We start from the raw sequence: 25523 nt of genomic DNA, 5'->3' as shown, positions 1-25523 counted from the left end.
GAACCGGGACAGGGTTCGCGCACTGTAAGAGCCGCACGTTCGACTTGAACGAGAGGAGTTAGCCCTCGGCACACTCCCCTAGCTCGCCATGAGAAACTTGGTACCGCTAGGCTCTCGGCGCTGGCGCCTGCCGATGGCGCAGGACCCCGACGCTGCACCCGGCGGGCTCGAAACCGTAGTGGGTTCGTGCTACGACGCCCAGACGCGTGTCGTGTACGTCGTGACGAGCGCATGCAACCTATACGGCATCCACATCGGCAAGGACTCGGGCGGCGGTGACGCGTCGCGTCCGTTCCTCCGGATGTCCCTGCTCGTCGGCGGCGGTGGCGACGGCGCGCTCGCGGACGAGGAGCCCGCGCTCCCGGCCCGGTCCGTCGTGGTCGGCGTCGAGTACATCGCCGAGCTCAGAGGCGTGTGCATAGCCGCCGCGTCCGGAGAGCTCATCCTGGTCGCGCCCGACCCGGACGACGACCACGCGACGACGACCGCGCGCGGCGCGGCGACGGTTGGGGAGGCGGGCGCCAAAATTCCCGCCGGCGCCGTCGGCCCCGAGTGCATCCCCGAGTGCGTCGGCGCGGTACCCTCGGGGATCCGAGCCATGCGATGGAACCCCGACGGGGAGATTCTCCTCGTCGCGACGGGCGACGGCCAACTGGTCTGCATGAACAAGGACTTCTTCGTCCTCGCGGAGGCGCCGCTCGGGGCGAGCGGCGAGAGGGTCGGCACGGCGGCGGCTTCGTTGAGCTGGCGCGGCGACGGCGCCTACGCGGCGTCGTTGACCCTGGAGGTGGGCGACGCCGAGCCCCGACTGCGGGTGTGGAGCAGGGAGGACCTCGAGCCGCACTCGGAAGGGGAGGTGAGCCCGGCGTCCCCCCTCGAGTCCGGCGTCGCGTACGTATCTTCTTCTTCTCCAGATGAGGCGGGGGGCGGAGTCGAGTCCCCGTCAATCTCAGCCGCCGAGTCCTCCGCGCCGCCGCTCGCGTGGCAGCCGCGGGGAGCGCTCGTCGCCGCGGCGTCGGCGAGGGGAGGAGTCATGTTCTTCGAGCGTAACGGACTTCGCAGGGGAGGTTTCGATCTTCCTCGCGACGGCGCGGGCGATCGAGTGCGCGCGCTGGCGTGGTCGTCGGACAGCTCGGCGCTCTGCGTGACGACGGCGGGCGACTCCGCGCACGGCGTCCAGGTGTGGACGCGGGGAAACATGCGATGGTACCTCAAGCGCGAGATGCGGTATCCGCGCGTGTCGTCCGGAGGGTTCCAACGGGCGCCGCTGGTGAGATGGGACGAAGACGACGCCGACGTCCTGCGAGTGTTCACCGCCGACGGGACGGTGGAGGAGCACGCGTTCGGTTGGGACGTCTGCGTCTCGGCAGCCGCCACCGCCGCGGTGGTGGACGGCTGCCGCGCGCTCATCACCCCTCTGGCACGCACGCCCATCCCGCCGCCCATGTGCGCGGCGACGGCGATTTTCTCGGCGCCCGTCTCCGAACTCGCGTGGGTTCCCGGCGGCGGTATCGAAGGGGAGGAGGAGGAGGCTGGAGAGACGTTGCTGGCGCTCTTGGCCGACGGGACGCTCGAGATTGTCTCCTCGACGCGGGGCACGGAATGGGAGGAAACCTGCGAGGAGCTCGCGCGGGAGCTCGCGAGTGCAAAGGGAGGCGACGGAGACGACGGAGATGACGAGTTCTGTCTCACCGCGCGGCCGGTGCGGATCGTCGAGGACGATACCGTCGCGTCCTTCTCCGACGCGTCCTTCTCCGACTGGGGTGGAGGGAGGACGATTTTGAGGCGGTTGCGGCACCTCGCGTGTCCGTCCCCGCGCGTGGCGGTGATGACCGCCGACTGCCCGAGGGACGGAAGCGCCGCGCTCCTCGTCGTCGACATGCGTCGGGACGAAATTGCAACATGCGGTGCGGACCGGGACGAGGGATGGAGCGGGGCGATGACGCGCGCGTGTGTCCTTCCCGGGGAGGCGACGCGCGTGACCCCGTTGGAAGGCGGGTCACCGGCGACGGCCCTCGTGCAGGTCAGGGGTCAGTCCACGCCTATGATGTGGACGGAAGGCGACGGAGGCGGGTGTTTCCCGGCGCGTCTACCCGAAGTCGCCCTTCGTGAGTCGTGCGCCGTCGCTCGAGCCTTCACGACTGCGGATTCGCGGGCGCTGCTCGTCGGATTGGACGCCGGCGGGACGCTTCGATGCGGCTCCCGCGCGGTGGCCCTCGGGGTCCGGTCGTTCGCCGTGCACAGGTGCGCTGGGGACGGCACCGTCGCCGCAGGATCTGACGCACCCGACGTGTCGTACGCCGTCTCGTTGAGTCGCCGTTCCGTTCCCCGGGTGACTTACGTCACGCTCGCCGACGAGCTTCGGGTGGCTGAGGTCGCGGACCTCTTGGGCCTGGGCGACTCGAGCGGGCCGGGCGCGGGAACGGCGGACGCGGAGGCGCCGATAAATCGCGACGAGCTGGCATCCGCGGCGGGTGGAAAGCGAGGCGGAGGAAACTCCAGGAGCGTCGAGCGCGGGGGCGTGTACATGGACCAGCTGCACGTCTCCATGCGCGCCGCGATGCGTCCCGCGGATTGGGCGAGAGCAGCGGACTTTCGAACGCGCCGGGTCGAGGAGGGCTCCCGCATCGTCGCCGCCCCGCCGGGATCCGTGAACGTCGTGCTGCAGATGCCGCGAGGTAATCTGGAGACGGTGCATCCGCGCTCGCTCGCGCTCCCCGCGGTGACGGCGGCGCTCGCCGCGGGAAGGTTCACCGCCGCCGCGACGCTCGCGGCTCGCCATCGCGTGGATCTGAACCTGCTCGTGGATTACGCCTGGCCGAGCTTCCTGAGCCGCGCGAGCGAGTTCGTCGAGAGCGTGAACGATCCCGACGTCGTCATGGAGCTCATCGAGGTACTCGATCCCGCGGACACGACCGCGCCGGGGGGAGTGTACGCGCATCTTCGCGGGCCCGACGTCGACGCGGGCCCGCAGCCGGCGACTGGAGAAAAATTGGTCGGAAAAGTAGCCGGGACGTGCTCGGCGATACGAGCGGCGGTCGAGGCGAGATCATCCAACGCGAGATCATCCAACGACGCCGCCTGTGACGGGTCGGCGGTCGATCGACTCCTCGACGATCGATGGGAGCTCGTCGTCCTGTCCGCGCACGCGCGGACCGAGCCGCCGGATCTGGGCGCTGCGCTTGCACGCGTCGGCCGTCGAAGGGAACTCGAGCTGGCAGCCGTCTCCGGCGGGGGAGGGATGGAAGTGCTGGACTCCAAAAAGGTGCTGGACTCGGCGACCGCGTTGAAGCATCTAATCGCCCTCGTGGGCGGCGAGGCGTTGTACGAGGCGGCGTTGGGTACCTACGACCTCTCGTTGGCGTACCTGGTCGGAACCCACTCCGCTATGGATCCGGGGGAGTTTGTCGCCGACTTGAAGCGATTGCAAGATATCGAATCGGAGCCACTGAGACGCGCGGACGTGGACGCGAGGCTGGGTCGGTGGCCCTCGTGCGTGGAAAACCTACTCCGCGGCGGCGACGTCGCGGGTGCGTGCGAGGTGGCGGAGAGACGACGCCTTTTCCCTCACGCTCTCGCGGCGCTCAGCGAGTCGCTCGCGGCGGAAGGTTCGGCGTCGTCGAAGGAGTGCGCCATCGAGGTCAGACGAGAGGTCACGCGCGCGTACGCCGCGTTTTTATCGCGTGAGCGAAGGCACGAAGACGCCGCGGTGGCCCTCCTGTCCGTCGGCGAGGGCAGGGCCGCGCTGGATGAGTACCGGGAGGCTGTCGCGTGGCGCCCCGCGCTGGCGCTCGCCGCGCGACTCGGCCTGTCTCAGAACGAGCGGACCTCGATCGCGGAGGAGATCTGCGAGGCACTCGAGCTGACCGACCCGTCCTCGGCGGCGATCGTCGCCGCGCAGCACCTGGGAGATGTGGACAGGGCGGTGGGTTCGCTCACGCGCGCCCGGGAGTGGCGCGAGTCGGCACGGGTGGCGTACCTTCACAATCGCGCCGACCTCGTCGAGACCGTCGTCGCGCCTTGCGCCGCGGAGGCGGCGCAGGGCGTCCTCTCCGAGGCCACGGAGCTTCCATCTCGCCTCGACAAGTATCTCACGCGGCTCAGGGATCTTCGTACGCGCAGGGAGGCGATGCGCCGCGCGATCGACGCGGGAGCCGAGGCGTGGCGAGGCGACAGGCCGGGCGGCGGCGACGACGACGACGCCGCATCCGAGGCTCCGAGTCTAGCGTCCGGCGTGTCCGGCATGAGCGCGTACACGGACAGGACCGCGGGCGCGCGGACGGCGACGTCGCACGCCCGATCGGGCGTTCCGTCCACCCAAGGCGGTCGCAAGCCGACTCGGAAGCAGCGACGGGGTAAGAAGGCTGGAGCCGGTTTGCGCGCGGGCGGCCCGACGGAGGAGCGCGACCTCGCGGCGCACCTGGCGAGCGGCGCCGTTGCCGGATCGCTCGGGGCTCCCCGCGCGCTCGAGGAGATTGGCGAGCTCACGGAGCTCCTCGTCTCCCTGGGTCACGCGGAGGATGCCGCCGCGCTGCAGCGGGCGGTGTCCGACGCCGTCGCGGCCCTGGAGAGCGCGAGGGAAGAGGCGCGGCTGCGCGGCGAGGCTCTCAACCGGGAGGAGGCCGCCGCCGCCGCCGCCGACGCCGAGGAGGTGGTGGTGGACGCGACGAAGGTGTCCGTGGGTGCGCACGCGGCGTCGAAGGAGGTCCAGACGGCTGCGGCGCAGTGGAAGTGGGCGGCGCTGCGTGGGAGCAACGCGCGTTGAGATGGACGACCCCGGTTCGGGTTACTTGAACTTGAATGGAACAACAAATTTTTTTATCAGGATTTGAACTCAGTGCACGGCGTTGACCACCAGACGGCGCGCCTTGATGGGCGACCACATCCACCGCTTGTAATACACAGCCTGCACCGCCACCAGGCTCAGGGCGAACATGAACTTCGCCCCCATCAGCTTCCGGTCGTCCGCCTCGGGCTCCGCCGCCCACGCTAGAAACGTGGTGACATCCTTGGCCATCTGCGTCTCCGTCGCGGGGGTGCCGTCGTCGTACTCCACGCCGCCGTCGACGAGCATCTTGGGCATCGCGATCGCGCCGCCCGGGAAGTACGGGTTGTAGTGAAGGCCCTCGCGGACGCTGACGCCCGCGGGGGGCTCGCGGTACCCGAGGAGGAGCGAAAACACGTAGTTCTGGCCGTCGTGTCTCGCCTTGGTGATGAGCGAAAGGTCGGGCGGGTACGCGCCGTTGTTGGCGTACCTCGCGCCCTCCTCGTTGGCGTAGGGCGCGGGGAGCCTGTCGCTGAGCTTTCCGGGGCGGTCGAACATCTCGCCGGTGTCGTCCGGTCCGTCGGTCACCTGCGCGGGGGGAAGGGTGGGGGCCATTTTTCCATTTTAGGTTTTCCGCGGGGAGATATTTTTGGATCGCCGTGCAGCGTCCACGGTTCGCAAACCAGGAAAAACACGGGTGCCGGGGGTAAAGAGATGATCGGCGAACGGACGGCCCGCGGCGATCGGGCTCGCCGCGCGCGCGCTCGGCAATCGTCGTCGCGCGGTTTTCGCGCGATCTCGCGAGTATCAAGTCAGTCAACACGTCGGCGGTCGGGTCGCGGATCCGGTTGGCGCCCCGGGACTCACCTCGATCTCCTCGGCCATCGCCTTGACCTCATCCTCGGTGTAGCACACCCCCACCAGGTTGCGGTACGCCACCAGGTTCAGCGAGTGGCACGCGGCGCAAACCTGCTGGTACACCTGGTGCCCGCGCCTGATGGACGCGTGATCGTAGGAGTCGAACATGCCCTCGTGCGGCCAGGGGTAGGCGGCGGAGTGCAGGCCGTGCTCCGCCTCGTCCGCGTGCGCGACGCCCGCGAGGCCCAGGAGCGCGGCGGACGCGACCCCCATCGCCGCGAAGCCGGCGTTGGGGGCCGAGCCGGGCGCGGGATCTCGGGCGAGCGCGGGTCGCGCGGCGGTCCGCGCCGCGCGCGCGATGGCTGCGAAACGGGAGAACATGCCGCGCGGGCGTGTGCCTCTCCTTCTCTGCGCGGGTTCGAGTGGCGTGCTGCGCAGCGGGTAGCACTAACGGCGTGGAGGGCACGCGCTGGGTCCTCGCGAGGTAGTGCTAACACTTATCGATGATTGCGCATCCCGATCTACCCGACGAGCCCAAACCCGAAACAACGGTTTGGAACAGTGTGAAACACAAACGATCATCCCCAGATCCAGGCTCTGACCGCCGAATGATCATCACAGGTTGGTTACATTTCTCGGACGAGGGTCCAGACTCGCGTTTCCCTTCCAGACCCGTGACCGACACGGGTGCCGCACACGGCTGTCGCGCCCGACGTGTGCACCGCGCGCCACATCCTCGCGCGTGGACACCTCTTTGAACCCCGCAGAGAGATCCGCGCCGGAGATCCGCCGCGAATCCCACCGACCGCGCGCAGCCTGCCGGGGTGTTCGCGCGACCCTTGGATTCGACATCCAGCGGAAGGGGTGCGCCACCCTCGCCAGGTCGGGCCGGACCGCCCAAGCGCGCGGGTGACGTCTCGAAGCCGAACGCGAACCGCGTCCGCGCGCTTTTTCTCGCGAGACACCGCCGACACGCGTCTCGCGGAAGAGCGCTTCCTCGACCGCAGGTGCGCACTGCGCCGACGACTCCTCGCGGTTCTCGGCTGCCCCCGCCTCGCGTCGGCGTTTCCGCCCGCCAAAACAAATCCTCCTCGAGGCGTGCTGAGCTCGACGCACGCCGCGCCCGAGATTGGCGTCACCGGCGAACGATTCGCGAATCGCGGTCCCGAACACGCGTTTTTTCGGAGAGGAACCGGGCGCGTGATCCGCCGGACGAACGACACGCGCTGACGCACTTACCCCACTCCCACACTCCGCACTCAGAAGCAGACCAGGTCCCAGAGCGACAAATTGAGAGGAAGTTTTCCGCAAATCTACTCGTGAGCCCCGCCATGAGAGCGATGGTTGGCGTGGACGATCGCATCGCTCACCGCCGCCGGCGACATCGGACACGGGCGTCGTTTCGTCTAGGTCCTCGGGTCTTCCTCGCCGTCTTGGTGTCCTTCGGAGTGCCGGGCGCGTTCGCCGCGCCGTTCGCGGACAGCACCGCGCTGAAGGCCGCGGTGGACAACTGCATCGCCGTCGATCCCGCCGGCGTGGCCTGCTGTAATCACGGCGCGGACTGCGGCGCCGCGGGGACTGTCGAGATGCCGTACTGGGACGTGTCGCTTGTGACGAGCATGCGCGATCTGTTCAAGGACAAGACGCAGTTCAACGCGGATATATCGCGATGGAACACCTCGAGCGTCACGACGATGTACGGGATGTTCCGGAACGCCAGGTACGCGTTCAATCAGCACCTATCGAGATGGGACGTCAGCTCGGTCACGGACATGGGGTACATGTTCCAGAACGCCAAAGCATTCAACACGATGCCGGACAGCTGGGACACATCCAGTGTCGGGTCCAGCTATTGGATCTTTGAAAGTGCAGACGGATGGAAGGCGAGGTTCCAGGGCGGTGGCGACCACACTCTCCCCGATCGCGGGTGGACGCGCAAGGACGACGCGTGCGACGCGTCCTATCCGCCCCTCAACGGCGACGTCGGCAACTGCACCGACGCCCTCATGAGCGGCACGTCCTGCGTCCCCACGTGCGACGCCGGGTACGTGCTGAAGGGCGTGACGTCGTGCACCGACCGTGTGCTGACACAGCAGGCTACGTGCGAGTGGCAGTTTACCGACGGCGCCGAGCTCAAGGCCACCGTGGACGTGTGCTTGGATGCTGTGCCGTCTGGGGACAGGTGCTGCTCCTCGGACAGGCTGTGCTGGCACCCCGACCCGGCGACGAGGCGGTGCGGCGCCGTTGGATGCGTGGATATGCCTGATTGGGACGTGTCGCAGGTTGCGGATGCGCACGAGCTGTTCATGGGCAGATCGAGCTTCTACCAGGGCATCACTGGCTGGACCTTCGCCGACAACGCGAACACCGCGGGGATGTTCACGGGCGCAGACACCTGGCTGTCCCGCGCGTATCAAACGGATGGCTCCGACACGATGGACGGGCCGCCGAGCGCATGGTCATTCAACAAGTGCCTGGAGAACGAACGCGTCGAGCTCGGAGTGTGCGCGCCCTGCACTGGTGGCGGGACCAGAGCCGCCGGAGACGACCCTGCATCCGGCGACAAGCCGTGCTCGTTTCCCGACAGCACCGCGCTGAAGGCCGCGGTGGACAACTGCATCGCCGTCGATCCCGCCGGCGAGGCCTGCTGTAATCACGGCGCGGACTGCGGCGCCGCGGGGACTGTCGAGATGCCGTACTGGGACGTGTCGCTTGTGACGAGCATGCGCGATCTGTTCAAGGACAAGACGCAGTTCAACGCGGATATATCGCGATGGAACACCTCGAGCGTCACGACGATGTACGGGATGTTCCGGAACGCCAGGTACGCGTTCAATCAGCACCTATCGAGATGGGACGTCAGCTCGGTCACGGACATGGGGTACATGTTCCAGAACGCCAAAGCATTCAACACGATGCCGATTGGCTGGGACACATCCAGTGTCGGGTCCAGCTATTGGATCTTTGAATATGCAGACGGATGGAAGGCGAGGTTCCAGGGCGGTGGCGACCACACTCCCCCCGTTCGCGGGTGGACGCGCAAGGACAACGCGTGCGACGCGTCCTATCCGCCCGATAACGGCGACGTCGGCAACTGCACCGACGCCCTCATGAGCGGCACGTCCTGCGTCCCCACGTGCCACCCCGGGTACGTGCTGAAGGGCGTGACGTCGTGCACCGACCGTGTGCTGACACAGCAGGCTACGTGCGAGTGGCAGTTTACCGACGGCGCCGAGCTCAAGGCCACCGTGGACGCGTGCTTGGATGCTGTGCCGTCTGGGGACAGGTGCTGCTCCTCGGACAGGCTGTGCTGGCACCCCGACCCGGCGACGAGGCGGTGCGGCGCCGTTGGATGCGTGGATATGCCTGATTGGGACGTGTCGCAGGTTGCGGATGCGCACGAGCTGTTCATGGGCAGATCGAGCTTCTACCAGGGCATCACTGGCTGGACCTTCGCCGACAACGCGAACACCGCGGGGATGTTCACGGGCGCAGACACCTGGCTGTCCCGCGCGTATCAAACGGATGGCTCCGACACGATGGACGGGCCGCCGAGCGCATGGTCATTCAACAAGTGCCTGGAGAACGAACGCGTCGAGCTCGGAGTGTGCGCGCCCTGCACTGGTGGCGGGACCAGAGCCGCCGGAGACGACCCTGCATCCGGCGACAAGCCGTGCTCGTTTCCCGACAGCACCGCGCTGAAGGCCGCGGTGGACAACTGCATCGCCGTCGATCCCGCCGGCGTGGCCTGCTGTAATCACGGCGCGGACTGCGGCGCCGCGGGGACTGTCGAGATGCCGTACTGGGACGTGTCGCTTGTGACAAGCATGCGCGATCTGTTCAAGGACAAGAGGCAGTTCAACGCGGATATATCGCGATGGAACACCTCGAGCGTCACGACGATGTACGGGATGTTCCGGAACGCCAGGTACGCGTTCAATCAGCACCTATCGAGATGGGACGTCAGCTCGGTCACGGACATGGGGTACATGTTCCAGAACGCCAAAGCATTCAACACGATGCCGATTGGCTGGGACACATCCAGTGTCGGGTCCAGCTATTGGATCTTTGAAAGTGCAGACGGATGGAAGGCGAGGTTCCAGGGCGGTGGCGACCACACTCCCCCCGTTCGCGGGTGGACGCGCAAGGACAACGCGTGCGACGCGTCCTATCCGCCCGATAACGGCGACGTCGGCAACTGCACCGACGCCCTCATGAGCGGCACGTCCTGCGTCCCCACGTGCGACGCCGGGTACGTGCTGAAGGGCGTGACGTCGTGCACCGACCGTGTGCTGACACAGCAGGCTACGTGCGAGTGGCAGTTTACCGACGGCGCCGAGCTCAAGGCCACCGTGGACGCGTGCTTGGATGCTGTGCCGTCTGGGGACAGGTGCTGCTCCTCGGACAGGCTGTGCTGGCACCCCGACCCGGCGACGAGGCGGTGCGGCGCCGTTGGATGCGTGGATATGCCTGATTGGGACGTGTCGCAGGTTGCGGATGCGCACGAGCTGTTCATGGGCAGATCGAGCTTCTACCAGGGCATCACTGGCTGGACCTTCGCCGACAACGCGAACACCGCGGGGATGTTCACGGGCGCAGACACCTGGCTGTCCCGCGCGTATCAAACGGATGGCTCCGACACGATGGACGGGCCGCCGAGCGCATGGTCATTCAACAAGTGCCTGGAGAACGAACGCGTCGAGCTCGGAGTGTGCGCGCCCTGCACTGGTGGCGGGACCAGAGCCGCCGGAGACGACCCTGCATCCGGCGACAAGCCGTGCTCGTTTCCTGACAGCACCGCGCTGAAGGCCGCGGTGGACAACTGCATCGCCGTCGATCCCGCCGGCGTGGCCTGCTGTAATCACGGCGCGGACTGCGGCGCCGCGGGGACTGTCGAGATGCCGTACTGGGACGTGTCGCTTGTGACGAGCATGCGCGATCTGTTCAAGGACAAGAGGCAGTTCAACGCGGATATATCGCGATGGAACACCTCGAGCGTCACGACGATGTACGGGATGTTCCTGAACGCCAGATACGCGTTCAATCAGCACCTATCGAGATGGGACGTCAGCTCGGTCACGAGCATGGACTACATGTTCCAGAACGCCAAAGCATTCAACACGATGCCGATTGGCTGGGACACATCCAGTGTCGGGTCCAGCTATTGGATCTTTGAATATGCAGACGGATGGAAGGCGAGGTTCCAGGGCGGTGGCGACCACACTCTCCCCGATCGCGGGTGGACGCGCAAGGACAACGCGTGCGACGCGTCCTATCCGCCCGATAACGGCGACGTCGGCAACTGCACCGACGCCCTCATGAGCGGCACGTCCTGCGTCCCCACGTGCCACCCCGGGTACGTACTGAAGGGCGTGACGTCGTGCACCTACCGTGTGCTGACGGAGGAGGCCGTGTGCGCCCGGCAGTTTGAGGACCGCGCTGAGCTGAAGGCCACCGTGGATGCGTGCTTGGATGCGGTTCCGTCTGGGGACAGGTGCTGCTCCTCTGATCCCAAGTGCTGGCACCCTGACCCGGCGATGAGGCGGTGCGGCGCCGTTGGATGCGTGGACATGCCTGATTGGGACGTGTCGCAGGTTACAGATGTGCACGATCTGTTTCATTCGGCTGAGCATTTCAACCAGCCGATCAATTCGTGGAATGTGTCGCGGGTGATGAACGCGAGTGGCATGTTCCACGGCGCCTCCAGGTTCAGCCAGGCCATCAGGGTATGGACCCTGATCCCCGGAGCGGACACGACGGGGATGTTCACGGGCGCAGACACCTGGCTCTCCCGCGCGTATCAAACGGATGGCTCCGACACAACAGACGGGCCGCCGAGCGCTTGGTCCATGTCCGAGCTCTGCTTGGATAACGAGCGCGTGCAGTCTGGCTGGTGCGTTGTGTGCGGGACTGGGAGGTACAACCGCCCGGGCGACGATCCAACACTCGATGTCGACACCGAGTGCGACACATTCGGTACCCGTGCAACGCTCCAGGCCGCAGTGAACAGCTGCTTAGATCCCACCTATGGTGACCCCACCGGCGTGGCGTGCTGCTCCAAACCATTAGTGAACTGCGGCGCCGCGGGAACGACCGAGATGGCCGATTGGGACGTGTCGTTTGTGACGGAGATGAACGAGCTGTTCTACAACAAAGGGTCCTTCAACGCGGATATATCGCGATGGGATACCTCGAGCGTCACGACCATGTACAGGATGTTCGACGAAGCCGCCGCGTTCAATCAAGATATCGGTAGATGGGACACCTCGAGCGTCACGACCATGTACAGGATGTTCAATGAAGCCGCCGCGTTCAATCAAGATATCGGTAGATGGGACACCTCGAGCGTCACGGACATGAAAGAGATGTTCAGTTTTGCCTCCGCGTTCAACAAAGATATCAGTGCATGGGACACCTCGAGCGTCACGACCATGTACCAGATGTTCCGGGACGCCTTGGCGTTCAATCAGCACCTATCGAGATGGGACGTCAGCTCGGTCACGGACATGCACGGCATGGTCTGGAATGCCCACGCATTCAACACGAAGCCGGTGGGCTGGGACACATCCAGTCTCACGAGACACACCAATATCATTAATTCAGGCGCATGGACTGCGCGGTTCCAGGGCGGCGACCGAAACACTCTCATCAGCGACAGCAGGTGGACTCGAAGGGACGACGCGTGCGATGCGTCCCTTCCGCCCCTCAACGGCGCCGTCGGCACCTGCACCGACACCCTCATGAGCGGCACATCCTGCGTCCCCACGTGCAACACCGGGTTCGTGCTGGAGGGCGTGACGTCGTGCACCGACCGGGTACTGACAGAAGTGGCCGTGTGTACCCTGGACGTCACCACCAGGGCCGAGCTCAAGGCGGCGGTGGACGCGTGCGTCGGCGATCGGCTGTGCGAGCTGACCATGCCCCACTGGGACGTCTCGCGCGTGACGGACATGAGCTTCTTGTTCGAGGGCAAGTCAAAATTCAACGTGGACATCAGCCGGTGGAACGTGTCGCAGGTTACCGACGCGCGAGGCATGTTCCAGGGTGCCACTAACTTCTACCGGAACATCATAGGCTGGACCTTTCCCAACAACACGAACACGACGGGGATGTTCACGGGCGCAGACACCTGGTTTTCGCGGGCGTCACGCGACGACACACTGAACACGCCGGACGGGCCGCCGGGCGCTTGGGTCTTAAATATGTGCCACGATCAAGAGCGCGTCGAGCTCGGAGTATGTGCACCCTGCACACACGGCGGGACCAGAGCCGCCGGAGACAACCCTGCGTCGGGCGACACAGGATGCGCGTTTCCCAACAGCGCCGCGCTGAAGACCGCGGTGGACAACTGCATCGCCGTCGATCCCACCGGCGTGGCGTGTTGCAGTCAAGGTGCTGACTGCGGCGCCGCGGGGACGGCCGAGATGGCCGTTTGGGACGTGTCGCAGGTGACGAGCATGAGCAGCCTGTTCAGTGGCAAAGGATCCTTCAACGCGGACATATCGCGGTGGCATGTCAGCTCGGTCACGACAATGCAACGGATGTTCTATGATGCCTACGTATTCAACACGGATATATCGCGGTGGGACGTTAGCTCAGTCACAGACATGTCGTACATGTTTCAAAACGCCAGAGCGTTTGACAGGTCCCTACAGAGATGGAGCGTCAAGCATATCGACCCGAGTAAATGGGGCGCCCACGAAACATTCACAGGAGCAAATGCTTGGAATCACCGGTATGCAGCATGTGATTATACCAGCACTAACGCCCCGTGCAACGAGATTGAGGACTTAACGCACCATCTACACTTCACTTATGAGAGATCAAGTTCATACAACTTCCGCGCGTTTGTGCGCAAGGACAACGCGTGCGACGCGTCCTATCCGCCCGATAACGGCGACGTCGGCGACTGCACCGACACCCTGATGAGCGGCACGTCATGCGTCCCCACGTGCGACGCCGGGTACGTGCTGAAGGGCGTGACGTCGTGCACCGACCGAGTGCTGACGGAGGCTGTGTGTGCTTGGCCGTTTGCGGATCACGCCGAGCTGAAGGCGACGGTGGACGCGTGCTTGGATGCTGTGCCGTCTGGGGACAGGTGCTGCTCCTCTGATCCCAAGTGCCGGTACCCCGACCCGGCAACGAGGCGATGCGGCGGCGTGGGATGCGTGGACATGCCTGATTGGGACGTGTCGCAGGTTACGGATGCGCACGAGCTGTTCGCCGGCAGATCGAGCTTCTTCCAGGACATCAGAGGCTGGACCTTTGCCGACGACGCAAACACGACGGGAATATTCTCAGGCGCCGACGCGTGGCTGTCTCACTTTTCGCGCGGAGATGGGCTTGAAACGACTGATGGGTCACCGAGCGAATGGACGAGTAAGCCATGCCTGGAGAACGAACGCGTTGAGTCTGGATGGTGCGTCCCGTGTCCTGTAGAGGATGGAACACGTAAGAGAGCAGGCGACGATCCAACTCAGGGAGATACGGCGTGCCCATTTGTAGATTCAGACGCACTGCGCCTCACAGTGAGAAATTGCCTCGCAGTCGATGCCACCGGCGTGGCGTGTTGCAGTCGCGGCGCGGGCTGCGGCGCCGCGGTCGGGACGGCCGAGATGGATAAGTGGAATGTATCGCTGGTGACGGACATGGGCAGCTTGTTCTATAGCAAAGGATCCTTCAACGCGGACATCTCCAAGTGGGACGTCAGCTCGGTCACGAACATGTACCGGATGTTCAGGAGCGCGCAGCAGTTCAACGCGGACATATCGCGGTGGGACGTCAGCTCGGTCACGCGCATGGAACAGATGTTTTATTCCGCCGGCCAGTTCAACGCGGACATATCGCGGTGGGACGTCAGCTCGGTCATTGACATGCGTCATATGTTTGAAAACGCCTACGCGTTTAACAGGGATATTTCAAGGTGGACAACGTCTGGATTAGCATGCTGTTCTTTTAGGGGGTATCCCAACTATAGCCCGTGGTACGATATGTTTGATTCCGCGACTGCCTTCACCGCGAGGTATACTAATTTGCCAATGGGTGACAATTCGTGCAGTGACTGTCATCTGCGGTGGAATCCGAGCATGTTGACGCGCATAGACAACGCGTGCGACGCGTCCACCCCACCCGACAACGGCGGCGTCGGCGACTGCACCGACACCCTCATGAGCGGCACGTCATGCGTCCCCACGTGCAACGCCGGGTACGTGCTGAAGGGCGTGACGTCGTGCACCAACCGGGTGTTGACAGAAAAGGCTGTGTGTGCTTGGCCGTTTGCGGATCGCGCCGAGCTGAAGGCGGCGGTGGATGTGTGCCTGGATGCGGTGCCGTCGGGGGAGAAATGCTGCTCCTCGGACAAGAGGTGTCTGGATTGGAACCCGGCGCACCGACGATGTCCCACCGCGGGATGCGTGGACATGCCAGATTGGGAAACGGGGAAAGTCGACAACATGGTGGGACTCTTTCGAGACAAGTCCCAGTTCAACCAGGACATTTCAAGCTGGGACACGTCGCGGGTGACCGACATGCAGTCGATGTTCTCAAACGCGGCGGCTTTCGACGGTGACATTTCAAGCTGGGATGTCTCCAGGGTTGAGCATTTCGATCGTTTTGTCGCGTGTTCTGGCACATGCCAATTCACGGGCAGCCACCTGAGCAGATGGGACACGAGCTCCGCGAAATCGATGGCCAGCATGTTTGAGGGCTGCTCACGCTTCAACAGCGATATTTCCCGATGGGACGTGCGCGGTGTGACCGACATGTCCCGCATGTTCGAGAACGCGAGCGCATTCACCGCCGACATCACGCGGTGGCGAACAGACTCCCTGGTGAATTCTTCCAACATGTTCCTCGGTGCCGACACCTGGCGGACTCTACATGCGCATTGCGGTGATACTGCCAAACCTTTCTTCGATGAGGACACGTGTCTGCACTACCCAGATAAGGTGAACCAATATGAGGACCATCACTCCGGTCCCCCTTTCGCGTGGGCCCGCCTCGTCAAGCGATGGAGAAGCGACTTTTTCTTCGGCGAGGACATGAAGGTCGATGCGGCTAATCACGAGTTTGGCTCCCGCGACGGACACGTATCCGTATCGTACGACGGAAAGCGGATCGCGGCTGCTGGGACCGTCGAATCGTGTACGTCCGAATCGTGTGCCTTCATCGTGTACGTCCGCGTTTTTGAGTGGAACGACGATGAAGGCTGGAAACGCGCCGGCGGCGACGTCGAAACAGGTCAGGATTTGGCCGGCGAGCTCTGTCTGTCTGGCGACGGGAAGCGACTCGCCCTGGGTGACCCGAACGGCCGCGCCGTACGTGTGTATCGTTGGAACGCGCAAAACTCGACTTGGGATCAACTGGGCGACGCCCTCGAACAACCGTCCGGTTCCGACTTTGGTCACGCCGTCTCGCTATCCCGAGACGGCTCCGTGTTGGCCGTCGGCGCGCCGGACGGCTCGGGCTCGGTTCGAGTGTTCAGGTGGGACGCCTCGCGGGCATCTTGGTCTCGGATGGGAGTCGACATCGTGGGACCCCACGGCACGGACGTCCCCGCGCGACTCGGCGCCGCGGTGAGCCTTTCCCTCGACGGAACGCGCCTCGCGGCGGCGGCGCCGGGCGCGGGCGTCGCGTTAGTCTTCGGGTGGGACCGCGCCTCGAGCTCGTGGTCGAAGATGGGCGGCGATTCGACCGCCGGGGATGGTCGAGTCCTGACGTCGATCGCCCTCTCCGGCGACGGCACTCACCTCGCCGTCGGAGCTCCCGACGCCGATGACGGGGTCGGGGTCGTCGCGGTGTACCGTTGGACCCGGACCCGCGACGCGAACGGATCGACCGGATCGACCGGATCGACCTGGGAGGCGGTGGGCGAGTCGGGCCCCCTCGCCGGCGCCGTATCGGGCGACCGGTTCGGATCGACCGTCTCGCTGTCCCGGGACGGGAGCCGACTCGCGGTCGGCGCCGAGCGCGGGGTCGACGGATACGTCCGGGTCTTCGACTGGAACGCCGAGGATTCGAGCTGGCGAATGGCGCCCGCGGTGAACCTCGACGGCGCGCCCGGCGAGAGGTTCGGGCGAAACGCGCGGCTCTCCGGCGCGGGCGCGATCCTGGTTGTCGGTCGCAACGAACCGGACGGCTCCGGCGGCGGGTGGGTGATTCCCCACGCGCTCGAGTGCGACGCGGAAGCCGCCGGCGCGCCGCCCAACGGCCGGACCGGCACGTGCGGCGTCGTCGCTCGGCTCTTGAACGTCACCGGCGGCAACGCGACGTGCGCGCCCGAGTGCGACGACGGGTTCAACCTGACGGAAGCGAGCGCGTGCGATCCGTTCACCGGCGGGTTCAGGTCGGGGCGGTGCCTGTGCGCGTGCGACGACGCCTGGCGCGCGAAGGGTTTCTACATGTAGTTCAGCCGGAGCATCTGTACAAATTCTCAACAATGTGGTTATGGTTACGTGACGACGCGGACGCCCATCCGCGGGGCAGCCTCGACTGCGGAGTCCGACGAGATCTAGAAGACGAGAGCTCCCCGTGCGTGTAATGAAGACTCGCACCTTCGTACCTTCTTCGTGAGCACTTATGAGTACGGTTTCGCGCGTCCCTCTCCTCCTTGGCCAGTTGGCAGTCTGGGATTCTCTTCGGGTTCGCCACGGCCAGTAGTTTTCTGCTGGAGGTCAGTTCCGAGCACGTCGATCCGTCGCGCACTCGACGCGGCGCCGCGGGTGGGACGCCCGAGGTCGGGCGACCGCCTCCCCCGCATGGCGCCGATGATGGAAGACCAGGGATTAGAACGAACGGTCGACCTGGCGCGTTACCCCCTCGCCAGCCGAACCTTCCGCGAGAGGTGCCGCCTCGAGCTCGACCACGAAGGGGCGCTCGTTTTACCGGGCTTCATGCTTGCACCCGCGGTAAACGACGCGCTATCCCAATCTCTGGCGCGTGAGGGCGACGCCTTCTTCTGCACCAAGTCCCACAACGTCTTCCTTCTAAGTCCCGACCCGGACCTGCACAGCGAACACCCGAGGAACCGCGAGGTTTCGTCGTCCAAAGGGATCCTCGCCGACGATCAGATTGACCCTCGGTCGCCGCTCAGGGCTCTGTACGATGCGCCCACGTTTCGCGATTTCCTGCGCTCGGTGACTGGCGCGAACGGCGCGCTCCATCCGTACGCGGACTCGCTCGCCAGCGTCAACGTCCACGTCCAGCGCGCGGGCCAGGAGCTGGGATGGCACTTCGACAACTCATCCTTCGCGGCGACTGTCATGCTTCGGCCCGCGACGATAGGCGGTTTGTTCCAGTACAGCCCCGGGACGAACCGAGACGCGGCGGACGAACGCGGGGTGATGGAGGCGGTGACGAGGTGCCTCGACGGCGACGCTCCGGTCAGGACGCTGACGCCGGGACCGGGAGATCTCACGATATTCCGCGGGAGGAGAGCCCTGCACAGGGTCACGCCCACCGGCGATCTGTCCGTGGCGAGGATAATCGCCGTGTTAGCTTACAACGAGGAGCCCGACCGGCGGCTGTCGTCCACCGCGAGGATGACCTTCTTCGGGAGGCTCGAGTGAGAGCCGCCGCGTAGACCGGGGACGGACGGGGCGCTCGATCGCCTGTGGACGCGTAGACGTGTGATTAGCTAAGTGTAGTTCCGCTAGTCCTAGCTAGAGCTAGTAGCTTTGAAGTCTCGAGAAGTTGAGCACAGACGGCCGTGACCGCGCTGCTAGAACCCGGAGGTCGTGTCCAGCAGCCTGTTCGACTCCGCGCACGACGCGCACCATCCGAGCGGGTGTTGACCGAGCAGCGCCTTCTCCACCGGATCGGCGCTCGGGTTCGCGACGATTCCCTTCTCCTCAGCCGCTCGAAGGGCCTCCGCGGTGGAGGCTCCGCACAGGGGACAACGCTTCGTCCGTCTAGCCTCTGCAGCTTCCGGCCAAGACCCGCCGTTGCCGTAGTTCCGGTCGCTGATGCCGTCGCGAACGTCCGCGAGCACGGACTGAAACCCATCTTTCGCCGCCTTATCCCTGCCCTTTCTCACGCGGTCCGCCAGCGCCTGGAAACCGGTCACGCCAGCCTCGGCCTTATCGGGTTTGGATTTGTCGTCGCGATCGAAGGGGTTGCGAAAGGGGCCCGCTCTGACGACGAGCGCTCCTCGCGAGGATCCGACGGGCGCGCGGACCCTCGAGTGACGCAAGACCCGCGCGAGGGGCGGTGTGCTGGCGGGAACCCGAGCGAACGTCGACATGGGCGCGAGGGCGAAGTGAGCCACACGGAAGAAGAACAAGAACCGGTCCACCCGGCACCAGTCTCTGCGTGGCCACCTCAGCTGCTCCAGACTGGCCACAATTTGACGGATTCGTGTCGAAACTCGAATTGGAGCCACGAGGGCGGCCACTTTGGCGAGCGAGACGACCGCACCGGGCAACGAAGCGCCCGTCCGTCCTCGTCCGCGTCGAATCCATACCGACGACGCGTCGATATCTGCACGCGCGCGCGGTCGGAGGCTCGGCCCTGGGCACCCTCGGGACGTCGATCTGATTTGATTTGATCATGGCGACGTATACCCGGAGAACCGCGCTCTGGTGGTGCCTCGCGTGCCTCGCGTGCATCGCGTCGCCCGCGCTCGCCAAGGTTGAGACCGGCACGGTCAAGCTCGACAGCGTCACCACCGAGCAGCTCATCGGCAGGTTCGGCGTCACCGAGAAGGGCAGCCTGACGCTGAAGCTCACCACCGCCAAGAAGGGCTGGGAGCGCGGCGAGCACGCGCTGCACATCCTCGTCTTCCGCGACGAATCGTACAAGCGATGGCGCGACATGATCAAGAAGGGGTCGTTGTGCCAGGAACGGAACAGGCTCGCGGACATAGAGAAGGCGGTCGACCTGCCGCACCCGCTCGCCACGCACGCGGGTCACGGTTTCGAGTACTTTGTCGATCCGGAAACGGGTCGCTCCTACCGCATCAACCTCGAATCTGGCGAGAGCGACTGGGCGGAACCGGACAACCACCCGGAGGGACCCCTGAACCGCGTCGAGCACAGGGAGACCACGTTCACCACCCCCCTCGTTCACCACCGCCCCAAGGGCCGCGGCCGCGACGTGGAGAGGACGCCGGTGAGCGCGCACTGGTACGTCGTCGTCGCCGACTGCAGGTTGGAATTTTACGACGCGCATCCGCCGCCGATGAAATACCACCTCACCTTCCTGCGCGGCGACGAAGGGACAAGCGGCGGTACCTCGCACCTCCCCGCGGACCTTCGCGGCGTTGGGGTCCTCTACTGGACCCTGCTCGTCGCCATGGTCGCCCTCGCCGTTCCCGGCCGCTCGGCGATTGTCGGGCAGTACCGCCGGCTGGGCAGGGTGCACGCGCTCGTCGTGGGCGTCGGCGTCGCGTACGCGCTGCAGACGGCGTCCATCGCCCTGGAGCTGGCGCACCTCGCCGTCTTTTCCAGAAACGGCAAGGGTCTGCAGTGGAGGTTCACGTTTTTCGCCGCGGATTTCGCGGCTGAGGTTTTCCAGGGCGTCGCCGAGCTAATCGCTTCGCTGATGCTGCTCTTCCTCGCGTGCGGTTGGACGACGGTGAGCCTCGGGACCGCGGGCGCGAGGCTGCTCGGATCGCTGGAGAGCGGCGGCGGTGGGCCCGGCGGGTCGGCCGGCGCGGAGGCGGAGAAGAGGGAGGACGAGGCTGGCCGGGGTAAAAACGGGCGGGGCAAAAACGGGGGCGGGCTCAGTCGGGAGATTCGAGATCGCGTTCCCGACGGCGTCGTCGCCGTCGTCAAGGGGCTGCTCAAGGACGACGACGACCCGCGGGTCAAGGCGAGGATCCAGTCCGTGACGCGCGCCCTGCAGTCCCCGGCGCGGCTGTTCGCGAGGGGCGCCGCGGTGGCTTCGTCCGTCGCCGGGGCGATGCCCGCGGCGCAGGCGGTTCCGGGGTTCCATCCGATGACGCGCGCGGCGAGCCGGATGTCGCTCGGGGCGTTCCTGGTGATCGCCCTCGCGTGCGCGCAGATCTTCCTGGAGATTGCCGCCAGGGCGTACACCGACGACTTCAGCGGGTTTCACGATCACGAGCACTGGCCGGGATACGGTTTGTGCGCCCTGCGCTTGGCTCTCGCCGCGCTCTTCGCGGTGGGCAACGCCAGCGCGCTCCAGTCGGCCGAGATGCAGGACCCGGACGCCGCCAGGTTCCTTCGCGACCTTCGCGCCGTGGGGTTGGGTTGGATGCTGGCGTTCCCCGGGCTCGTGGCCACCGCGTGGATGCTGCCGGCGATGTGGCGGCATCGATGGGTGACGGGCGGGTGCGTGTTGCTGCAGTCGACGGGGCTCGTAGGGCTCGGGTACCTCGTGAGCACGAGCGAGAGGTTCCTGGCGGTGTCGACCGTGGCGCCGAGGAGCGCGAGCGTCGCGGGTAACGTGGCGGGAGCGCGCGGGATCGCGTCGAAACTGGCCGTGGACTGAAGCGCGTGACTCCGTTGTGAGATGAGATGATTTAAAACGACGAAAACTGCGACTTTTTTTTCCACTCATCGCTGTTTCCCATCCTTGTTGACAACCTCGTCGAGTCCCTCGATTTCATCCGTGGGAAGAAGCAGCGATTCCAGGCTCGGGCACACCACCTGCGTCGGCAGGGGATCCACCACGCTCACGATCGCGGACTCGACCCTGTAAACGAGCTGGTCGATCTCCTTCTGCATCATCTTGTGCTCCATCGGAACCGCGTCCCACTTCATCCGAGCGTCCGCGAGCTCCGCGGCTGCTTTACGGAACGCGAGCCGCCTCTCCTCGATGCGGTTCTGCCTCAGCCATCCCTGCAGAGCCGTGCTGAACGCGACGGTGATGGCTACCCACTCGGGCCTTCCCACCGTGGCGAGGATGGATCCCACCGCGGACAAGACGTAGTTGCAAACCTGAACAATCACGGAATAGAAATGAAGCGCCGCGTACTTCTCGCGGAACCTCCTCAGCTGGATGGAGAGGCGGTAGCGGACGTAATCCCTCGAGTTGATGGTCGCCAAGCCGCTATCCTCGAATTCCTTTAGCTCGGCTTTCGCCCTGACCTTCGACTTGGTGAGTTGTTGATGGAACACCGACGCAATTCCTCCGTGCTTGCTCTGCAGCCTGTCGAGCTTTGTCGCCCCTTCCGCATGAATCTTGCTCGATTTTTTAGCAAGTGGGGACATTACAGACGATAACAGCGATTGCACGGGTGTCTTGGGAACCCGAGGTTTCTTTATCGTTCCCAGCTGTGGAGTCGTGAGCTGCGGAAGTTTGCCTTGCGGCGCCTTCACGCCTGGCGTCTGATAGCTCTGCCCTGGAATTTCCAGGGCAAAATGTTGAGCTCCGGCGATTGCGCCCTGAGCCTGTCTCATCTGGCCTTGCAAGCGGAGCTGATGTCGACGGTACTGTGGAACGGTCATGTTCGCCGCCCTGGCCAGCTCCGCCGTTTTCTGTTCCAGGTATTGGGACACTGATATCCCACTCGCCGCGGCCATCAACTCGGTATACTTGGCGCGCTCGAGCTGAGCCGTCTGCGCCAACCGCTCGGCAAACTCCCGCCAACCGCTCGGCCCTTCACCAAACCCAGCCCTCGACGCCTGCAAAAACATGTACTGCGGGACCGTCCAACCTTCCGCCGCGGCTTGCTCGTTGATGAACGCGAGAACGTCCGACTTGGTCGCCTTGGCCAGTTCAACGATGAAACGGACGACGTCCATGTCGTCAGTCTCCTTTGCCAAATCCGCCATGAACTCGTGGATCTGCTTGTCAACCGCATCAGCCTCGGCGGCGAGATATGCCGAGACACTCGTGCGTTTTGTCTTGGCACCCTTGACGACGCTATCCAAAAGCATGAGCTGACTGCTTCCCAGCTTCTTCAGCTTCGCGGGGGTTCCGGGACTCATCATCCCACCGGGACTAATCACGCCCGACGCGCCTCCAAAGTCACCCTCCAGTCGCCGGGCCGGAGTGCCGATGCTCTGCGCCGCGAGAATAGTCTTACCTCCAAACGATTGACCGCCAAAGGTCTGGCCGCTGCGAGCCTGAATTTCGGTGTTGGCCGCGTCGACGCCTCGCTGCATATTCGCGTCCATGTTTCTGGCGGCTTCGTCCATCCTAGTTGCCCAGGGCGTGGCAACCGCGATGGGGCTCATCATGTCGAGGTCGAGGGCGCCGAGCCTTCCTCCTGAGTCGTCGAGGTCGTCGTCGCTGACCTCTGCCGTCGTCGGGTCGTTACCGCCTGGGGTGACCATTTTTTGAGCTCTAGACTTGCTGGGAACGCGCCTTCTGTGCAGCTGCGTCGCCGTGAGCTCTTTCGCGTTTTCGGTGCCCTTGTTCTTGATCTCCTCCTTTCGCCCCCTGTCCAAGACACTCGACAGTTCTGACAGAATCGCCCCAGACTCGGAAAAGTCGTGGTTTATCTTCTCAAGTTGACTAGCGAGTTCTGCTTGGCGTCGAGTGATGACGTCACCGGAAGACTGATCATTCTCGTCTGGCTTGTTGGATTCGTCTTCATCCTCGCTTGGATCTTCGTCATCTTCGTCACCCCTCATTTGTTGAAGCGCCTTTCGATTCCCAACCCTCATGGCCTCGAGCTGACGTTGCTTTTCCAGGGATTCTTCGATCTTTTGTCTTTGCATCTCCATTTTGCTTTTCCGATCGATGAAGCTATCGCTGAAGTTCAGTGCCCTCAAGCGATAGATGTACAGTAAACTTTCAACTTTTGCGTTGGCACGCTCCGCAATAATCAGCATGTTGTTGAAGTTCACAAAGTTCTCGATGTTGTTGAGAATTACCAGTACCGCGGGAGCTCCGACGGCTATCCATTTCAAGCCCGTCTTTGCTGTCGAATGGTCCCCTGAACCGAGACTCATGCTGTCGAGATTGCTGACGAAGACAGAGGCAAGCGTGGCTGCCAATCCAAAGAAAATCGTAGCTAGCAATAGCTTTGGCTTCCACACCTTGTATTCCTTGATTGTCCTCCTGTAAGACTTGATCCTGCGTTGCGCCGTCTCGATGAGTTGGTCCCCTTGCAGTTCGATGCGAAAGAGTCGCTCGAGCGCGCTGGAATCGTCACTCTTGATGGAATGCAACATGAGAGATCCCTTCTTCAGAATTTCACGAACCATGTGCGCGCTCTCCACACCTCTGTTAAATCCGAGTTTGCTTCTGATCAGCTTGTGCGCCTTGTCCGCGTTGAACTTCTCCGCCGTTCGCCTCAGCCACATTTTCATCCAGATATCGGAGATGCGACCGGAATCGTCGAGCACGATCATCGGCACGTCCCAAATCGCCGCCTGGTGCATCTGCTGCAAAACGCTCACGCCGCCGGTGCACGTGACGGCGAGGGCGTGACGTTTTAGAATTCGCGCGAGGGCAATCATGAGATTAGCCTTCGCCAGCGACATCGAAGTGCCGTTCGGAACGACGACGAACCCTAGCGCGGGATAAAGGTTAGAGAAGGCACTGCCGCCGGAGCCGCTGTCCTCGTGGTGTTTCTTGAGGGCATTTATGGCCATGGACATGTACCGTTTCTCGACGACGACCACAACCCTCGGCTTGGTCGGACGGAACTTCCTCACGGCTTCACCGAGCATGCATTTGGGCTCGTCCCGCATGGTCTCCATGCTCAGCGGGTACGAGACGCCATCGGCGAGCTCGCCGAATATCTCAGTCTCCGCGTCGGTCGCCATCGATTTCATCACGAGGGCGTTCATGAAATCGCAGACGGCGATGCCCTCTTCGTTCTCGATCACCTGCGCGAACACTTGGATCGCGTCTTGCACCTGCGACCTGGTGGTCATCTTGGACCTGGTCATCGCGCTGCGCTTTCGTTCGTGCCTTTCTTTCTTGAGGTCCGCGTTGAGCAGCCTGACCCTCTCGCGCAGGGTCTCTCGCGGTTCGGTCGGGTCGGTCAACTTTTTAAACGCGACGGCCGCGTACGAGTCAAACGCGGCGGCTTCCCACTCGGACGATTCGAACTCCTCCTCCTCCGTCGAGGCTGGAGGCTGGATCTCGTTGACGCGGGCGGCGGCGGCGGCGGCGGCGGCGGGGGCGGCCGTCCCTTTGGACGACGACGGCTGGCCGGTACCCAGCGCGGCGGCGTCCTTCTTGGTCTCCGCCCTGCCCTCCTCCTCCCTTCGTTCCGCGCGCGCCTTACCGGATTGGTCGAACCCCGCGGTCGCCTTCATCAGGATGTTGATCTTCTTGGTCGCGCCCTTGAACTTCTTCAGCAGGTTTTTCTTCCGTTTGTACTCGATGTAGTCCTCGTAGGATGCAAACTCCATCTTTCTGTTTGCGTCCGAGGGTGACCACAGGGCCCACATCGGCGCGGTGACTCCCGTGAGCGAACCCGCGAAGAGCGCCACGACTGGTGCGGCCTTGCGACTTTCCATGCTGCTGCGGTATTCCTCCTGTCTCTTCAGCTGACGCAGGAACTGCGCGCCCGGGTCCGCCGCGAACGGGTACGTGCCCGCCTCGATCTCGGCCTCGAGCTGACTCACCTCGTAGTTGATTGCGTTTTCAAACTCCTCGACGGTGGCGCCGAATGGCTGAGACCGCTCTTCCTGTGTTATGACGGGTTCCCACACCCCGTTAATGAGGCGCCCGTCGCTTATGTCGAGGATCCTCGCGGCCAGCTCGTCGGGGATGTCGAGCTCCACGGGAGCGGCGGGAGCGGATTGTCTGGGCGCATTTGGAATGGGATTCGGGTTTGGAGTTGGATTCTTGACTCCCGGTATCCTGGCCTTGCCGAGCAGCTTGGAAATATCCCCGGCCTCCTTGCCCGGCGGGCCGCCTTCGCCACTCATGGCGGACGGCGTTCAGATGGTCGAGCGCACCCTGAGCCACGACCCGATCGGCGGCCTTTGTGTCTGTTGGGCAATTATTTGGCCGTGGGAAAACGGCGGAGAGA

At 64.4% G+C, this 25523-nt stretch overlaps 8 protein-coding genes across 8 annotated transcripts; 5 read left to right on the top strand and 3 right to left on the bottom strand.

Moving 5' to 3' along the window:
• Window positions 1-88: 88 nt before the first annotated feature.
• Window positions 89-4765, top strand: MICPUN_100753 (predicted protein; the record flags this gene model as incomplete). The annotated part of the gene is made up of 1 exon (XM_002502636.1): window positions 89-4765. The coding sequence occupies one exon, from the start codon at window positions 89-91 to the stop codon at window positions 4763-4765; it is 4677 nt and encodes a 1558-aa protein (XP_002502682.1).
• A 69-nt stretch (window positions 4766-4834) lies between these two features.
• Window positions 4835-5896, bottom strand: MICPUN_100752 (predicted protein; the record flags this gene model as incomplete). The annotated part of the gene is made up of 2 exons (XM_002502261.1): window positions 4835-5353; window positions 5633-5896. 2 exons carry the CDS (start codon window positions 5894-5896, stop codon window positions 4835-4837), a joined length of 783 nt encoding a protein of 260 aa, XP_002502307.1.
• Window positions 5897-7209: 1313 nt separating this feature from the next.
• On the top strand, window positions 7210-15221 carry MICPUN_81633 (predicted protein; the record flags this gene model as incomplete). Its single annotated transcript, XM_002502635.1, has 8 exons — window positions 7210-7466; window positions 8346-8570; window positions 9450-9674; window positions 10620-10773; window positions 11218-12174; window positions 13048-13287; window positions 14248-14546; window positions 15126-15221. Coding segments are annotated over 8 exons (2453 nt in total), but the record flags the coding sequence as incomplete, so codon positions are not given.
• Window positions 15222-15384: 163 nt separating this feature from the next.
• On the top strand, window positions 15385-17028 carry MICPUN_100750 (predicted protein; the record flags this gene model as incomplete). Its single annotated transcript, XM_002502634.1, has 1 exon — window positions 15385-17028. One exon carries the CDS (start codon window positions 15385-15387, stop codon window positions 17026-17028), a length of 1644 nt encoding a protein of 547 aa, XP_002502680.1.
• Window positions 17029-17388: 360 nt separating this feature from the next.
• Window positions 17389-18189, top strand: MICPUN_82071 (predicted protein; the record flags this gene model as incomplete). The annotated part of the gene is made up of 1 exon (XM_002502633.1): window positions 17389-18189. The coding sequence occupies one exon, from the start codon at window positions 17389-17391 to the stop codon at window positions 18187-18189; it is 801 nt and encodes a 266-aa protein (XP_002502679.1).
• Window positions 18190-18341: 152 nt separating this feature from the next.
• MICPUN_58921 (predicted protein) lies at window positions 18342-18863 on the bottom strand (the record flags this gene model as incomplete). Its single annotated transcript, XM_002502260.1, has 1 exon — window positions 18342-18863. The coding sequence occupies one exon, from the start codon at window positions 18861-18863 to the stop codon at window positions 18342-18344; it is 522 nt and encodes a 173-aa protein (XP_002502306.1).
• Window positions 18864-19168: 305 nt separating this feature from the next.
• MICPUN_58920 (predicted protein) lies at window positions 19169-21073 on the top strand (the record flags this gene model as incomplete). Its single annotated transcript, XM_002502632.1, has 1 exon — window positions 19169-21073. One exon carries the CDS (start codon window positions 19169-19171, stop codon window positions 21071-21073), a length of 1905 nt encoding a protein of 634 aa, XP_002502678.1.
• Window positions 21074-21138: 65 nt separating this feature from the next.
• Window positions 21139-25419, bottom strand: MICPUN_100748 (predicted protein; the record flags this gene model as incomplete). Its single annotated transcript, XM_002502259.1, has 1 exon — window positions 21139-25419. One exon carries the CDS (start codon window positions 25417-25419, stop codon window positions 21139-21141), a length of 4281 nt encoding a protein of 1426 aa, XP_002502305.1.
• Window positions 25420-25523: the final 104 nt, after the last annotated feature.

This window comes from Micromonas commoda, chromosome 5 (genome assembly GCF_000090985.2).
Source record: "Micromonas commoda chromosome 5, complete sequence".
In the NCBI taxonomy this organism is placed as follows: domain Eukaryota; kingdom Viridiplantae; phylum Chlorophyta; class Mamiellophyceae; order Mamiellales; family Mamiellaceae; genus Micromonas; species Micromonas commoda.
This window is presented reverse-complemented; position numbering and strand designations above follow the sequence as displayed.